This window comes from Drosophila virilis, chromosome 5, assembly GCF_030788295.1.
Source record: "Drosophila virilis strain 15010-1051.87 chromosome 5, Dvir_AGI_RSII-ME, whole genome shotgun sequence".
Lineage (NCBI taxonomy): Eukaryota > Metazoa > Arthropoda > Insecta > Diptera > Drosophilidae > Drosophila > Drosophila virilis.
In genome coordinates this window covers 6,503,193-6,519,854 of record NC_091547.1, presented here as the reverse complement: position 1 = coordinate 6,519,854, position 16,662 = coordinate 6,503,193, and the positions used below count along the sequence as shown (strand labels likewise).

General features: G+C 45.0%; 2 protein-coding genes and 1 long non-coding RNA gene across 5 annotated transcripts; 1 reads left to right on the top strand and 2 right to left on the bottom strand.

Annotated features, from left to right (window-relative positions):
• Positions 1 to 4,474: 4,474 nt before the first annotated feature.
• On the top strand, positions 4,475 to 5,342 carry LOC116650889 (uncharacterized). 2 transcript variants are annotated; one of them, XR_004303887.2, is made up of 3 exons: positions 4,475 to 4,815; positions 4,872 to 5,065; positions 5,114 to 5,342. It is a non-coding gene; the product is annotated as an uncharacterized lncRNA (long non-coding RNA). The 2 variants fall into 2 exon arrangements; XR_004303886.2 differs by having other exon boundaries at positions 4,889 to 5,065; positions 5,114 to 5,334.
• Positions 5,343 to 9,409: 4,067 nt separating this feature from the next.
• LOC6626948 (uncharacterized) lies at positions 9,410 to 11,275 on the bottom strand. The gene is made up of 3 exons (XM_070210102.1): positions 11,099 to 11,275; positions 10,672 to 10,826; positions 9,410 to 10,599 (listed from the first exon to the last, which is right to left on the bottom strand). The coding sequence occupies exons 2-3, from the start codon at positions 10,782 to 10,784 to the stop codon at positions 9,594 to 9,596; spliced, it is 1,119 nt and encodes a 372-aa protein (XP_070066203.1). The 5' UTR covers positions 10,785 to 10,826; positions 11,099 to 11,275; the 3' UTR covers positions 9,410 to 9,593.
• A 1,379-nt stretch (positions 11,276 to 12,654) lies between these two features.
• Positions 12,655 to 16,610, bottom strand: Topors (Topoisomerase I-interacting protein). Of its 2 annotated transcripts, none has more exons than XM_002050903.4 (4): positions 15,832 to 16,610; positions 15,328 to 15,767; positions 13,824 to 15,259; positions 12,655 to 13,761 (listed from the first exon to the last, which is right to left on the bottom strand). In XM_002050903.4, exons 1-4 carry the CDS (start codon positions 16,204 to 16,206, stop codon positions 12,869 to 12,871), a joined length of 3,144 nt encoding a protein of 1,047 aa, XP_002050939.1. In that variant the 5' UTR covers positions 16,207 to 16,610; the 3' UTR covers positions 12,655 to 12,868. The 2 variants fall into 2 exon arrangements, with proteins under 2 accessions (XP_002050939.1, XP_015029030.1); XM_015173544.3 differs by having other exon boundaries at positions 12,655 to 13,764; positions 15,832 to 16,609.
• Between the last annotated feature and the right edge of the window lie 52 nt (positions 16,611 to 16,662).

Below are 16,662 nucleotides of genomic sequence, written 5' to 3'. Positions count from 1 at the left end.
AACATGAAAAAACCCTCCAGCAATTAGATGATGCAAAGAGAATTAAGCGGGTGAAGTAAGTATGTGATTGCAGCTAAAATACCCTATAAATTGTGTCAATTAATGCGGGGAAAATCACATAAGAAATTGTGTCCTGCAAATGGACATCAGTGTTAGCAACTGAGGAGAGTGCAGAGGTCAAGCAAAACGTATGACTGTAGTTCCTATACCCTGTAAATTATGGCAGAAAATGCCAACTTTGTATACGGTATATGAAATATATAATACTCTGCAAATTAGCTGAAAACTGCAGACATAAATAAAAAGCTGAATAAACAAAGATTAGAGAAAGTTGGTGTTTGCTGCTCTAATACCCTGTAATAGCAAAAATGGTAAATGCAAAGAATATGCAAAACAGCACCAATGAGGGGACGTAAAAAAAAATACAACATATAAGCTGAAAGAAAGTTTCTGATAGTTGCTGATATACCCTGTAAATTCGAAAAAAGTCATGGAAACTGGCTGAATCATACCAAAGACTGCTTCAGACCTAAACTTAACGACAACAAATAGCTAAGTTGTACTCATTTGTTGGCAGAACTTTACAAAACTGAAATTTCTAGTCACATTCTATTTACTAATTTTGGTGAAGTCTTATTCAAACCAACTATGCAGCTATCTCTTTTTGCCAAAAGTTTTTGTGCCAACAAGTTCTTTGGCTGCTTCCTTTAGCATAATTTAAGCACACATACAGACAGATTTAAGTACTGCTGGAGGCAACCTATGCTGCATAGAGTGGAAACTACTTGTGCCGTTGTCATGCTATATACTATACGGACACATCATAACGTATCCATAATCCCAGAGAAGACTTTAGACCCCCGAGCGTTATTCATTCAGCAATGCAAGTGTAAAACGGAACATGCAATGCCAATGCAAACAGCTGTGTGTGTGCGTGTGTGTGTGTGTGTGTGTGTGTGTTTGTGGATGAGTGTGTGTGAGTGTGCGTACTTGTGTGTGGCAATGGCCTCTGTGCGGTTGGACTTCATTTGCGTTGCTATTAGACTGCTTGTCTTTTGTTTAACGCTGCCAGCAACAGCTCCGCCTGCGTTTCCTGCCCCCTAGCAAACCCCTTTCCCGCTGCTACCCCTTTGCCAGTGTCTGACCAGCTGACAGGCTATTGTCAATCTGTGTTGATGAATTTATGTTGTGATTTTTCCGCAAATGCACTGCGCCTCCAAGTTGCTGCAATTGTTGTTGTAGATGTCCGTGATTGTGCTGTTGTTGTTGCTATTGCTTGTGATGTTGTTGTTGTTGCATGGTGTTGTTGTTGCTGTTGCTGCAGTTGTTGTTGCTGATGACGTTGCTGTTGATGCTGTTGTTGTTGCTGTTGCTGCTGTCTTCGCTGATGTTGCTGTTGTTGTTGGTGTTCCTGATGACGCTGCTTTTGCTATTGTTGCTGATGTTGTTGCTACTGCACTTGACATTGCTGCTGTTGTTGTTGTTGTTGCTGTTGTTGTTACTGCCCTTGTTGATGCTGCTCTTGCTGTTGCTGCACTCGTTCTTAGTGTTGCTGTTGTTGCTTCTGTATATGCTGTTGTTGTTGTTGCTTTTGTTGCTGTTTCTGATGCTCCTGCTGTCAATACTTTTGTTGTTGTCGCTGCTGTTGTTGTTTCTGCTACTTCGCTTGTAGCTGTCTTTGTTACTGTTTCAGTTTGTTGTTGCTGTTGCTGCTGATGTTGTTGTTGCTCCTGCTCTTGTTGCTGCTGTTGCTGCTGCAATTTATGACAGCATTGCCATATTATACTCATCAGCAAGATGTCAACGCGCCGCAAATGATGTCCGCCTTGCGCCAAGGCGCACTCGTCTCACATCATGGACTAGGTTATCTTTGTACAAATGCCACCCCCCCCCCCCCACCTCCTACCAGTCCTCCATTTACTACCCTCTTTCCACCTTTCATTTTTATATGCCATTTATTTGGCTGTCAAATGCGCATTTAAGAGCAATTCGCATTCGCATTGGCTGCTTTGTCTTTGGCCTCAAGTGTGACGCGTGCTGCATTGTCGCCACACACTCACACACACACATGAGTGCTTGCAACATGTGCGACTTTCTCACATTGTTAAGCTGGTATTTTATAGGCGTGGCTAATTGCGGCATCAATTTGGGCTGCATATTTGTAGTGGAATCGTTAGGCTGAAGCATGATTAATTACAACTGATGGATAGCCAATTGGCAGACGCGGATGGCATAACGAGCGCCACAAACAGGCATTATTAATGGACATCTATACACACACACACTCACACACACACACACAAATGCAAAGAGTTTAGCTAATTGCTGAAGAAGCTACAGCTACGGGTGATCCTTGCAGGGACAATAGCACAGTTAACTGTTAGACTCAAGTGCCAATAATAATGAATTAGCAAACAATTTCAAGCATTCGGCGCTTGGCAACAGCAATTAGCGAGGGCTGACACACAAATTTTATAATGAGAAATTCAAGAGAGAGTATTTTAACAGCTGTTGGCAATTATCTTTATCTATTTTAGAATTTATCTGCCGTAAAGATTCTATAGCTCTCCTGTGGAGAGACGCATAACATATCTGGCAAACGAAAAGTTAGCTATTTATTGGGCAACCCGCGCGCTTAGCTTGTGGCTAAGCCTCTGCCAAATACAAACTATTTCAGTCAGACAAATGGCGTTAGGCACATAATAACCAATTTCTCTAAATACGGCCATAATTATGAACGCCTAAACCCAAACACACGCCTGTTTGTGTGTGTGTGTGTGCGTGTGTGGGTGTGTATGTTGCTGCCTGCTTCATTTGCGCGTGCTTGTTCTCGCGCTGGCTGCTGGTCTCTGAGCTGTGTGTCGGGCTGGGGCAAGGATTTGTCGTAATTAGGCATGCATAAGCATATGCTGTCGTCTGCCGTCAAGGCAGCTGGCTGAACCGGAGCCGGAGCCACAGCCGGAGCCGTAGCTGAAGCCGTATCTTGTGCTGGCCTGGGCAAACACAGACGCAAACACAAACACAAATACACAAGCGCACAGCAGAGCGGCATGAAAGCCGCTACAAAGGACCCCGCCCTGTACATAATTAATTGTGCTTGTTGCTTAGACGCCTTGTTGTTATTGTTGTTGTTGCTGCTGCTCGATAGGCTCGCGTCAAGTAGACAACCAAAAACCGAACTCAACTCGAACTAAATGCTTTAGCTGGGGCGTCTGCTCCTTGACTGCCATAATTGATTGCTTTGCACGTCACAAGCCACATGAGGAGCAGCAGCAGCATCCTTCTGGTCAAGGACAGAGAGATTGGGAGAGCTCACAGGATATTTTTAAGCGCATATTTCTTTAATTAGTTGTACGCTGGCAGCGGCTCAGGCAATTAATTGGCTGCTGCCGCAAAACTAAAAGGAGCAGAGGACTCTCAAGCATATGGACCGCAAATAATATTGCACAAATGTTGCCAGCCACAACAAGCACACACACACACACACACACACACACACACACATATACATGCATTGGCATTTGGAAAATGTATTTTCTTAAATTAACATTAGCAGCCTTTGCAGTTGCCATTAAGACAAAAGCCCATTGGCTTGGCCGCAAGTGTGCGACTTGGCGACTGCCTTTTTTGTTTAATGGCCAACAACATGCGTAAATATGGCTCGCAGTTGTGTGTGCGTGCGCGTGTGTGTGTGTGTGCATGTGTGTTAGTGTGTTTGCTTTTGCGGCATTTCATTTGTGGCCACAGCTCGAGGCAAGGACATTTTCGACGGCTTCCTCTGTCAACAGTTGCTGCTGCAGCTTTGCCACTGCTGCTTCTTTAAATTATGAGCAACTTTTGTGGCCATTTTCTAGGCCTAAGCAAACTATAAAACATGACGGCCAGCCATTGGAGGGCAGCAAATTAGCCGAGGCCCGAAAATTGCGTATACGCACCATTAGACCCCGTCAGCGTCTGGCACCTGCTCATAACCCGTTCGCCCTGGCCGCAGCTCTTTGGTTATAAAACAAACGTCAAATGTGCTGTAATGGTGGACATTAACATTTAACCTTCAGGCACAAATTACCAACATTTTTGTCGCCCCCAAGTGACAAACACGCACACACACACACAGAGAGAGAGAGAGGGAGAGAGACACACGCATAGCCAGAAAACTTTGTTTGCCTCGCAGCGTAGAGTTCATCTTCGCATTGGGCTATAAAATGCCAGCGTGAAGCAGCAGCAGCAGCTGCTGCTGCTGCGTAACATGTACATATATGCGGCAAGATTTGGATGAGGTAGAAGTTATTGCCCCTGCTCCGGCTCCGGCTCCAGCTCCCGCTGCGCCGCATGCTCTCCAATGACGATGATGATGTTGATGACGCTGCCGTTAAGAGTTTGGCGGCAACTCATGACGTTTTCTTTTTTGCTGGCGGCTGACGACGCCTTCTGATAAATATGTAGCATGATTTTTAATAGCAATCGCCGAAAAAATGTTCATGTGTGTAGATTTATGACACACACATTTATAATGCCCCCGGAAAGTCGGCAGCTGAAAGCCAAAATCCGCACCAAATGAAAAGAAAGCAAGCGAACGACGCGGGAGGGTAGAAGCAGGCTTGGGCTGAGCCGCTCGAATGGAAATTGATTTTGAATATGGATGGCTTACACAGTTTATGATTGAATTTCAAAGATTTTAATGACAGTTCAATATAATGAATCAGTTTTCAATTTCATATCGGAATCCAATTTACTAAAATCATTTCTTTATTATTATTGTGGAAATTAAAGAATGTGTATATATTTTTCTTTAAGCTGCCGAATTGTTCTTGAATTGTAAGTATTTTCATATTTCAAAGCAATTTAAAACTTGTTTTGAATACTAGTTGCAGCCATTTCCCTTTTACAGATATGTGGGATTGCTGCTGGTCGAAATTGTTGAGTTTGTTGAAAATATCTTTGAAAACAGAATATTTTGCCATATGGTTAAAATTGAGAGTCTAGTTCGCATAGAAACAGACAGACGGACGGACGGACGGACAGGCGAATATATATACTTTTTTGGATCGGATGTGTCCCCTACTAAGTAGTATTAAATATTAAATCTATCTAATAATAATTTGTTTCTATACAGGGTCTCTGAAAACAGGTGTTCTAAATAGCTAAACAGGATAACTAGAAGGTTGCCATTTTTTCTGAAATATCCGCTGCTTCCTTCCGTCTTTCTGTCTTCTTCCTTCCTACCCACTTCTTAGGGAATATTTAATCTCTTTTAATTAATTAATTTCTTTAAACTGCAAACTTTAACTTCATTATTTTTATGTCTTTGAAAAGAGTTTATTGTAAATAAAAGAGGTAACTAATAGTTGAACTTTCTACTTATAGATCCTGCTACTTGTGCGTTTGTTATAGACTTCGTTATTGTTTATTTTTTTATTAATTTAATTTATTATTATATCCATTTTTTTTATATGATAATCGATTCCAAGTCTTAAGCCCATTTTGACATATTTTAGTTAAATAGGAATTTGAATTTAAAATTGAATATCGTCTTGATTTACACGTTTTAATTAAAAATTTAATAATTCATTCAAGAAGCAAATTAAATTCAGTTTAAGTGCCATTTTTATTGAAAATGCGCTTGTGTTTAATTTTATGGCCAAAATTGAATTGGAGATTCGTGCAATAAACATTTTTTCGCAATGCTTTTCACCTTTCACTTTTATAGTGCGTGGCGTTGCACTATAAATTTTCAGTGCTTAAGTTTTATTTATTTTCCTGCTTGTCGAATTCGATTTGCGATAACATTGAACACGAAGATTGACCGGCTTAGAAACGCCCCCCCGCCCTCCTCTATCTATCTTCCTCCCCCTTACAGTTTCCCAGCCCGGAACACAACATCATTTCACTTGGCACTTGTAAGGACCGCAACTTTTTAAGTGCTAGCTGCAACGCGCGCTGTCCTTGTTGTTGTTGTTGCAACTGCAACGCCCTGCTTTGCGGGGTAGGGGAAGGCGCTGAGTGGAGGGACTCACGCATTTTTATGGCGATGGCAAATACTTTTGCGAATTCAGCTGAATTTGCAGCAGTTCCGTTTCCCCTCGCCCGATATCTGAATGTTTTTTAGCATTTGGCATTTGAAAGTTTTCCTTCAGCTGACTTTGGATTGGGTCTCTGGTAATTCGGATTTGTATTTTGGCGCCGTTGTGTGCAGTGCGTAAATTGAGTCATTTCTGCTGCTCCAGTTAAGTTTTGATTGAGCATTTAAAGGCTGACGCGATTGGGTTTCGCACGCTGTGGCGCAATTGAGGACGTGGCTGCCACAATGCGTATCCATGGCAATTTCCTTGATGTTGCCAGGGCGTTGGCCAAACGTCTTCACTTGCCGCCAGTAAGCGGCTTATGCTTGTGACGATAAACTGAACGGGAGCGAGCGGGAGAGAGATGCGCTGAAGAAGCTCAACAATTTCAACATCCTGCTTCCGTTGCAATGTAATGGAAACCGCGCTGTGTGAGAACGTGCCACGCTGTGCGGCAGCATTACAGTTGGCAAATGGCAACACGACGCAATCGAACGACGAACTGCAGGCAAAAGTGTCGCAAACGGAAATCTAAGCAGAAATGAAAGTGACACACGGCCAGGGAGTGCTCGGAGTGGTAGGAGTTGCTTCGAATAGCAGCCAGCTAGCAGCTATCACAGCAGGATATCGACTGGTGCCTTGGCTGGCAACGCGCTCTTAGAATTCAGGTGGAAAAATGCCAGGGCATAAATCAAATCAGGCAACGACAGCGACAACGTTGCCATAGGCATCAGCCAGCATCAGCCTTCATTAGTGTTAAACGGCTAACAGAATGTGGTTACACATTCGGGCCAAAACAGGCAGCGGCTTCAACGATTCGCATGCTACATAATTGCAGAGCCGCGCGCCGTGCCGCATATCATTGTGGTGGCTTTTGATTAATTGCCCGCTGCGGCAAATGTGGCAATTATTTTAATTTTTATATATTTTTTCTCAGCCCGCTCGTGCACAATTTAAGATAAGCCAAAAATTGCGGCCGCATTTAACATTTATGCGCCATAATTCTGGCACGCCCCCCGCCTCCAGCGGCTGTCCAGTGCATATCGCGCGTGTCCCTCAGATATGGCTCCTGGCACGCATATATATCAACTTCCATATATTATGGAGTGCTTGGCATTTTCATAAAATCCTCATAAAAGGCGCTGATTATTGCATTAGTTTCGGCGCCGGCTGATTAATGCGAGCTGCCGTTAAGAGGCCGACAAGTGAAACGGTGCGTATGCTTAATATCTGGCTCGTTTAATTCTGCCGCCATCGTAATTCGCAACTCAAACTTAAATCACAAATCTCTGGCCAAGTTTTCAGAGTTGGCAATCAAATTGCCAAACCGACAAACACCCTGGCACCCGCGCAGCCACGCCCATGACTAACGCTCGCCTGCAGCTGTAGCTGCAAATGCAACGGAAAACTTCTTAAACAGTAAGAAAATATATTAATCTAGTGCCAGACTACAATATACCTCGTAAAGATTACAAGCTATATGGCAAACATTTTACGAATCACTTTTAGACCCGCAAAAAATTTGCATAAAATAAAGAAAACAATAGATTATAATATATCCCAAGAAAACTTAACGGATCCTTAAACAATTTGATCAATCATCAAATTAAAAATCTTCAGAGTTTTGAGCTTTAGTTGGAATTTTTCCAGTTCTGGTTTCTAAATATGATTTTATCAGCATTTTGTCTAGAATATGAATGGAAAAGTTAGATATATGAGATTTTAGACTTGAAAATGTGCGATTTTCATCGGGTTCAAGCATTTTCCGAATGTATCAAACTCTATATGGACAACATTTTCGTTGCTTATCGAGAATTTGCATGTTTTATAGAAACGGAAAGCTATCTCGCTGCCTTAACCACGCGCCGTCTTCTCACTTTTGCTTAACTTTGCTGAAAGCCCTCTATCTAGCAAGTTTTTTACCCTCTTTTTTCTTGTTGTTGTTGTTGTTGTTGCTAGTGGGGGGTACAGGGTATTGAAAAAGTTTGAAGCGTTTCGCTTTTATTTCTTGGCTAGCAAAGTTGTGCGCGGGCGTGTCTGTCAATTGGACAACTGGGCGAGTCGGCAAGTCAAATAGAAAGTTTCTCGTCAACATTACGCAAATTAGTTTGCCAGCCGAGCATCAAATGCAGGCGTAGACCTAATGACATTTATACCACAGCCAAGTTTTGGTTGGCCACCATGAGACGACTTTGGAGTTTGCGATAAGCTCAGCGATGAGTGAGCTCTTTGATAGCTACGTGGGAATCAGGACTGATCAAGGCAATGCAGCTGGAAAGCCGCATCACGCGTCTAAGTTGAATTTGAGCCGGCGACTTGCCGCTTGCTAGTACGACGCTTGATGCGACGTACTTGCAGAAACTTTTAACTTTGTTTCTCGACCATTTGTGGCCTTGATCTGCCAAGGAGCTCACTTACGAACCAAAATGAATCTTCAGAAGGAAGCAGCTCCGATCCCATACAGTATATGTATATATTCTGTCCGTCTGTCCGTCCGCCTGTCCGTACGCAAGGTTATCAGAAACAATAAGAGCTAGAGACTTGTAGCTTCCAGCTAGAACTTCTTACTTATTATGTATGTATAGATCACATATATAGATTTATGACAAGCCAAGGTTTGAAGCAACTCCTGGCTAAACCAGCTTCAAAGCCAAGCCCAAAGGCTGATAGACTTATTACTTAATCGAACCTAACTAGTTAAGAGTTGGGGTATTTTATATTTTTACTTACCCAGGTCCTGTTTGTGCTCGCATTTCCAGCTCCGTTTTAAGATTCTGTTCGAATTGATATGCATTAATGCCTGGGTACACCTGAAAAATCATGAAATCAAATATGCATTGAATTACATTGTGTACCCGGGGACAATTATATTATCCCTTTTTTTTTTTTTTTTGCTGTTGTAGAAACTTAACTCAATTTGCTGCCCATAAATTTGCTACCACAAGCTCCGAAGCCCCATCCGCTTCCCTCCTCCTTCGGCCCTTCACACTCTTAAAAACCAAAGCGGCCGCATTTTCCAGTCGACATTTTGTTGCTGTTTGTTGTGCAATTTTACTTGGGCTCTCGTTTATGCGCAAAAGTGCGTGTAATTCAATTTTTCATGCGCCAGGACTCAAGGGCTGCTTACACTTGTGTGTGGAAGAGAGAGAGAGGGGGGGTGGCATTGAAGACAAAGGACTCGCACAGAGCAAATATGCGTCAAAGGCATATTTTGGCCAGCAATTTCGATGGCATGTCCTTATTGATGAGCGATCCCTTTTTCAGTTATCCGTTAACCGTTAACGGTTATCAATATTTGATGGCGGGCCAAGCTTTTAAAACTTTTTCCACTTTTCGTTATTCAACATGAAATTCGTTAAGCGCCTTTTATTTATTATAGATGTGCACAATAATACACAAGAGACGCAGCCAAAAGTAACGCGCCACATGCTCAAATTGCATTTGCAGCTGTCTGTGTGCGTGTGTGTTTGTGTTTGTCTGTGTGTGCGAGTGTGTTCGAGAGAGAGAGTCGGGCAGTCCCATCTAATTTAGGGCTTAACGCTCGAGATCGCGATTGGTGGTACGTCGCCGTTTGGGCGCCACACTGCTGCTCCGCGGCCTTGGCGCCGACCTTAGGGCAGCTCGGAGACCCGGATTGACGCCCGTATTCTGTGCCACGCGCGTTGCATTGGCAACGGCAGCAGCTGCCGCAGCCGCCGCAGCAGCATTTCCGGCATCTGTGCTCCTGTTGCCGACTGTGGCCAAATTTCGCGCGTATCTGGCACTGGCACTGGACACCATCTGCTGGGAGCGCTGTGGCAAGAAGTAATCGGAGCCCAGACGGTCCAGCATGCTGCGCTCGATGGCCACCTCGAGACCAATGTCCTGGGCTAGCATGCCGTTGGACATCAGGTTGGATGTGGTGGCTGCTGCTGCTGCTGCTGCTGCCGTCGTCGACGACGACGAGGAGGAGGAGGCAGATGCCTGTACAGACAGTTCGCTCGAAGACTGGCTCTGTGCCTGACTTGTTGGACGCTGCGGCTGGGGTGCAAGTGTTGTGGCGGCGGACGAGCTGTTGCGCTCGGCAAGCAGGCGTCGCAGTTCGAGCAGCAAGGGTGCATTCAGATCGGTCAGATCCGCCAGCTCATCAACCTCATCGGGGTCCTCGTCCTCCACATCCAAATCTGCCGTGAAGCTCACGCACTCATCCTCGTCCACGTACATCGAGAAGTCCACAAAGTTCAGGATAATGGGCAGCATACCCAACCCCTCGCTACCGTCCAAGGGGCGTGCGCTATATTGGACATTGCACTCATAGCTGATCAAATCGTCGTAGGGCGAGCGGGCGAAGTTGATCAGCTCGTGCACAAAGTGATTCGTCTTGGGTCCCAGATAACCGGCCAGCGTGGCATTAAACTCCAAGCTCTTCATATTGATCTCCAAGATCAGCTCCAGCAGGACATCGAATACGGTCAGCAGCTCCGTCTGGGTGTTGCACAGCAGCACGGACAGCTCCCGATTGGCAAAGCTCAGCAGCCGATGCACCTCATCCGAATTGCGTCTGCGGAATTGTTAACAGATATATCTACCTAAATGGAGATATATATAAATATATGTATATGGCGGACTTCACCTGTACATCAGAGGCGTGCAGTCGCGAAAGCTGCGCGATTCGCGTTCCGGCAGCGAGTACAAGTTGTTGGAATAAACGTAGACGCGCCAATAGACCATATAGCGTGATCCCATTATGGAAATCGTCGGGAATTCTCACGGAAATTCGAAAGTCGCATGTGAAACAAATGAAAACAAGCAAAATATATCACAACAAATGACAACTAATGCATTCTCAAGATTCAATGCCAGTGTTTCATTCCGTTTCGTTCCAAGCGAACGCAACATAAACACTTGTCTCTTTGTATGTGTGTGGGGTGTGTGTGTGTGTGTGTAAAAAACGTAAAGTTCGCTCGGTTTTGCGAAAATTACAAATTTCTTTCACAGCATTGAATGCAACTGCAATGTCTTAATACTAGATTTTGTTTACCCGCTCACCAGAGACTCACCAAGTGTCAAACAGCTTTGTTTTTCTAGGCCGGCGCATCCAGGTTTACGCCTTTGGGAGACATGTCAATCGCTTTGTCGGGCCCCTTGGTACGTCACAATCAAAAGTGGAGGCGCTTGCACGACGTCAGTTCGATAACGATAACATTTGCATATATCGAAATATCGCAGCTTTTGTTACAATTTCAATTAGAATGGAACACTCAAATCAAATAATCTCTTACTGTACCTTAAACCGTTTTAAATAAGTAAATTAAATAGTTAGGGCCTATTTCATATTTTTATAGGAGCCGATCAGCTCGATCTTAACCTGATCGTTAGCATTCTTTCCCAAGAACTCTCATCTGATCTAGTTAGATGACATTTAGAACATTTAAATAAATAGTTTATAGTCGTAGAAATAATTGGCCTGACAAAGATTTTGATCAAGAACAGATTGCAGATATATATAGTACAGTTGTCAGCGCAGAAATTTAACAAGTACGTCTATAAAGGCAGCTCGATGATAACTGACAGAACTCGCGAGTTTTGGGCATTCAGATATTTGATTATATAGTAATACAATGCGTCGAGTTAAATGTTTACATGACAAAGGAAGTTTGTGTAAATGCCAAACGAATTTGCTGATATACTAAATAAATATCTTATATGCTTGCGTATCATGATTCTCATCAGATTCACATTAATATTATTTTTTATTAACTAAGTGCACATATTTTACACAAAATAAAATTCATGATATCCATTGGCAATAAATAGCTGAGAAATCGGTACAGAATAATGACATGCTTTATGCACATATATATGAATATATATATATATATATATATATATATATATATATATATATATATATATATATATATATATATATATATATATATATATATATATATATACACACATATATATATATATATATATATATATATATATATATATAAATATGTATATATATATAGACTGCTGGATCAAAAGAGCCTTTATCTCGCTTAATATTTATACATTTATTGCATTTAATTAACCAGCTACGTTTAGGCAAAAAAAATTAAATAAAACCTTTGGATATGCTTCAGCATTTAGCATATACACACATGAAGTTTGCTTTAACGTGGCTTTTTATGCAGTTATATAGTTTATAAACTAGGGCTTAAATCGAATACGATATACATATATATATACATATATATATGTATATAGTTATATACATGTATATATATATGTATATTTAAATGTATATGATTATCATATAATAACTTAACTAAGTACAAACATTTACAAATGAATTTCAATTTGGAGTTGATATTGCGCATGCGAGCAGATCAGCTTTTGTTATGGTTTCTACTTAGGGTGGGAAGAGAGGGGGGAGGTGGGGAGCCTAGCAGGAGGGGTTTAATTTGATAAATGAATTTATATTATACAATCAATGTGTATACTAGTTATTATAGACTTCTATTATATGTGTATATACAACTTAAGAGCTGAAGCTTAACCGCAGGTCCGAAAATACCATCCACATTGGACCTGACGGTTGCGCTTAGCATAGCAATTTGAGTGGTTAACATTAAAGACTAAATTTAATAATTTTTAGTTATAGTATAGTAGTCAACAAGTTTATGGGGGGCCACTCAATATGGAAGGGATGAGGTGAGCGTTTGGCCAATGGGGTTTAAAACGACGTGACACGAATAGTAAAAACAGCTAATAAAATACTATTAAAAAAAGAAAGAAAAAAAATAAACAGTTTGTGCTTAAGCAAGCGGCAAGGCGTCTTAGTAGGCATCCATTGCATCCTGATCCTGATCCGAGTCGCTGGCCTCAGTGTCAGGTGCTGGTGAGTCTTCGGCATCATCGGTCGCTTCATTGTCATCATTTTCCTCCTCCTCCTCATCCTCGTCTTCGTCTTCGATTTCGTTTTCGTTTTCGTCCTCCTCTTCCTCGTCGTCGCCGTGCTCGACTGCCTCATCTGGCTCTTCCTCCTCCTGCTCATGCTCATCATGCACATTGTCCTCATTGGCATCGACAGATTCGCCTTGGATGCTGCCACTTGCATCTCTGACCACATCAATTACATAGTCATCATTGCTGGCATCGGAGTAGATGCCCAGCTGTGCATCCTCATCATCATCGGCCTGGTGCGCGCTGCCGCTGGGCAACACATTGTGCAGGTGGTAGCTTATCGCATCCTCCACGTCCTGCGACTGCTCATTGAATAAACCGCTCCCAGCACCGCCCACACTCACGGTGGAAAGCTCAATCAGTGAGTTGGCTATATCATGCATGACGGACAGCGGCTGTGTCAGCGGCATATTGCCATCCGTATTGGTGAGCGTTAGGCTGAGGGCTGAGCAGCTGGACATGGTGTTGCCGTGGCTGGCCAAGGTGCTAGTCACGCTGTTGCTGTGGCTGCGACTGGACAGATTACTGTTGCTGTTGTGACTGTAGCTGTGACGGCGCTTTCTATCGCTGCTCTTCGGCGGCCCTGAAAGCTGTTGTGACTCGTCTGACTCCGCTTTCAGTTCACGCTTGGGCGGCTTTGTCTCCGCCTTGAGCGTGGCACGCAATTGGCTCAACAATAAGTTTTCCGTGCTGTCCTCGTCGCTGCTGTTGTTGTTGCTGCTGCTGCTCATCTTAATGTGGTTGCGTTTCTTTTTGATTTTATTGCCTGCTAAAGAAATAGTTTTGGTTTAGCTTTAAGCGTATGTACATATTTGATTGCTCACTCACCCGCAGGCGTCTCGCTGTTGTTCCCACTGCTCTCATCACAGCTGCTGCTGCTGCTCTTGCAGCTGCTCTCCAGGCGCAAATCCTGCGGCTCCACGACCACCTGCTTCTTGCGGCGTTTGCTCTTCAACCTGAGTGTCGGCTTGTTTTTGGCAGCACGCTTGCGAGCTTTGGTTTTGCGTACCGCGCGCCTTTTGCGTAGCGTTATCTTGACGTGGGAGTCATCACTGCTGCTGCTGCTGCTGCTACTGCTACTGCTGCTGCTATTGGTCCAGTTGGTGCCGCTACTGCTGCTGCTGCTGCTGCTTCTGACAGGCTGCGGTGGCAGGCTGCGATGTTGAGCGCGTGTCATGTGGCGTTTGGACAGACCGATGCGTGGATCCTGACGACGTGCCTCCTCCAGCACTGTCTTCCAGTGCTTGCCCGAGGTGGAGCATACCCCTGTGCTGGTGCTGGGGCCCATAAAGAGTTCACTGGATAAACCGCCAGCGGCAACAGCAGCAGCCACAGCGGCAGCATCAGCGGCAGCTTGCTCCCCGCTGTCGCCGGCTGTCGATTTGGGCGGCGTGCTGGGCTTCTGCTCGTCCACAAAGACCACATCAGAGTCACTATTCGAGTCCAGGCTGACCAGCTCCGGTGTACGCAAATGCGGCGGTTTGCGCTCCAGCACAAATACGCATTCGTCATCATCGCTGCTGTTGCTGCAGTCGCTGCTCTGGAGCTCAATGTGAGCGCTTATGGGCAGACTAGCGCCCGCTTGGCGGCGACCAGTCTGGCTGCTGCCATCATTGATGGCAGCCACTTCGGCATTGGCAGCAGCATCACCGTCATCAATTTCGATTACCTCGTTGGCGGGGCGACGCATGCTCAGGTTGATGGCAACCGTTTGGGAGCCCACATTTGAGGTGGTGGTGCGGCGTATAGAGATGCCCGGCAGTTCGCTCCCATCGGTGGCCATGGTGACGCTGAAGGAATGTGTTGCACTGGGATTGGTCACAATCACGCTAGTCGATGGCCGCGGCAAGCGGCTCCAATCACTGGACGATTCCGCAGCACTGCCATTTGGCTCGCTGCCATTGCCGCTGCCGCTGGCATCTGCCGGAACCGACACGCTACCCTCGTTGGTGGACACCAAGTCAAGCAGATCCACCTCGACTTCTTCGGCAACACGCGCCGAGTATTGCACGACACGATCATAGCCAATCATATCGTACGGCGAGCGGGCAAAGTTGAACAGCTCGTGTATGAAGTGATTGGTGCGCTCGCCCAGAAACGGGGAAAGGCGGCGCCGGAATGTGCGGGTCGGTATATTGATCATGGGCAGAATGTCATGCATCAGCTGCATCACCTCGCTCACATTCTGCGGCGAGTTCCGCAGCAGGCACACTATATCCCGATTGATCCATGGCATTAGGCGATGCATTTGTGCGGGATTATCTCTGCAAAAAAGATGGGTAAGTCATGGAGTAAAGTGGCATCTATGGCTGATAGACGGATTCGTACTCACCTGTAGAAGCGTGCGCTCCACTCGCGGAAATGTCCGGTGAGGCTATCGCTGACCGGCAACGCGTACAGCTTGCGGTCGTAGACATAGCGACGCCAGAGCTGGCTCAGAGAGCCGGAACCGCCGGCATCCTGATCGTGGCGATAGAAATTCAATAGCTCCATGCGATACGGCTCGAAGCGATTGAAGGGCGCATATATGCGCGAAGGCTGCGCCAAACCATCCTGCGACTCATCGGTGGCAGCTGCGTCGATGTCGTTGGTCATGACGCCCTGATGCTGGGGCAAGTAGCGTTGACGTCGTATGTTGACAATATGAAAGCTGAGCGCCGAATGCTCCGGCGTGCTGGACTGCACCGGATACCGATCGTAGTCGTCCAGGGTGCGCACATTGTGTATGATGGTTTTGAAGGGCTGCTTGCACAGCGGACACTCCGGCTTAATCTGCAGAACCAAGTATTGATTAACTATGCTAGATGTAGCAGAAACTTTCGGTATTGTTACGAACCTTGCTCCACTCGCACAAACACTTGAAGCAGAACTGATGCATGCACGAATCGGTGAAGCATTTACGCCTGCACCGGGACAGACAAATGGCACAGTTCGGTGGCGGCGAGGAGCGTGCAGCGGGCGTGTTGTGTCCGGTAACTGGGGAGCCATTATCCTGCTGTCGTTGCTGCAGCTGCTGCTGCTGCTGGTCGATGCTGACCTCGTCCTCGCCGCTCTCGCTGCCGCTCTCTGTGAGATCTGCAAACTGTATGGCAGCAGCTGGCAGTGTGCCGGCAGCAACGGCGCCGCCAGCTTCGACTGGTTCAACGATAACAGAGGCGGCGACATCCTCTATATAGGGATGCGCCTCCTCCATCAGCAGCGAATCGGCCATTCTTGCGTGTGACAATTTGGTGCTTGTTTATTAATTATATATGCGAGTTCTCCTGGAACTGGAAATGGACTGAGGCCTCAGATTCGCGACTCGCTTCGGGTTTTGGTGTCTCTACTCGCGTCGCCCCGTCTCACTCACACGCTCTCTCGTTCAGTTATCATCTGGTTTTGTTCGCAGTTGACTTACCAAAGACTGAACATGCATCTTTTTTTGCATGGTTTTTATTATATCAAATCGCGTATTGTCGATGTGCTGCACTAGCGTAGTTGATGGCCAGTTTTATGGGCTGCAAAATGCCGCTTGCAGTATGTTTATATTTTACAATTCTATTAATTTTTTTACAATTGAAGATGTCAGAAAATAATTTCCTGTATTCACTTAATAATGATTTCGTATGATTATGGGTAGCACTGGCAAGCGGCTGGGCAGCATTCTCGACTATCGATAATTGCCGTA

Coding starts and splice junctions, on each gene's coding strand:
- Topors (XM_015173544.3), bottom strand. CDS start 16,206: ATGGCCGATTCGCTGCTGATGGAGGAGGCGCATCCCTATATAGAGGAT. Junction 15,768..15,831: donor GTTTGTGCGAGTGGAGCAAG/GTTCGTAACAAT, acceptor TTGGTTCTGCAG/ATTAAGCCGGAGTGTCCGCT. Junction 15,260..15,327: donor TGGAGCGCACGCTTCTACAG/GTGAGTACGAAT, acceptor TCTTTTTTGCAG/AGATAATCCCGCACAAATGC.
- LOC6626948 (XM_070210102.1), bottom strand. CDS start 10,784: ATGGGATCACGCTATATGGTCTATTGGCGCGTCTACGTTTATTCCAAC. Junction 10,600..10,671: donor TGCACGCCTCTGATGTACAG/GTGAAGTCCGCC, acceptor ACAATTCCGCAG/ACGCAATTCGGATGAGGTGC.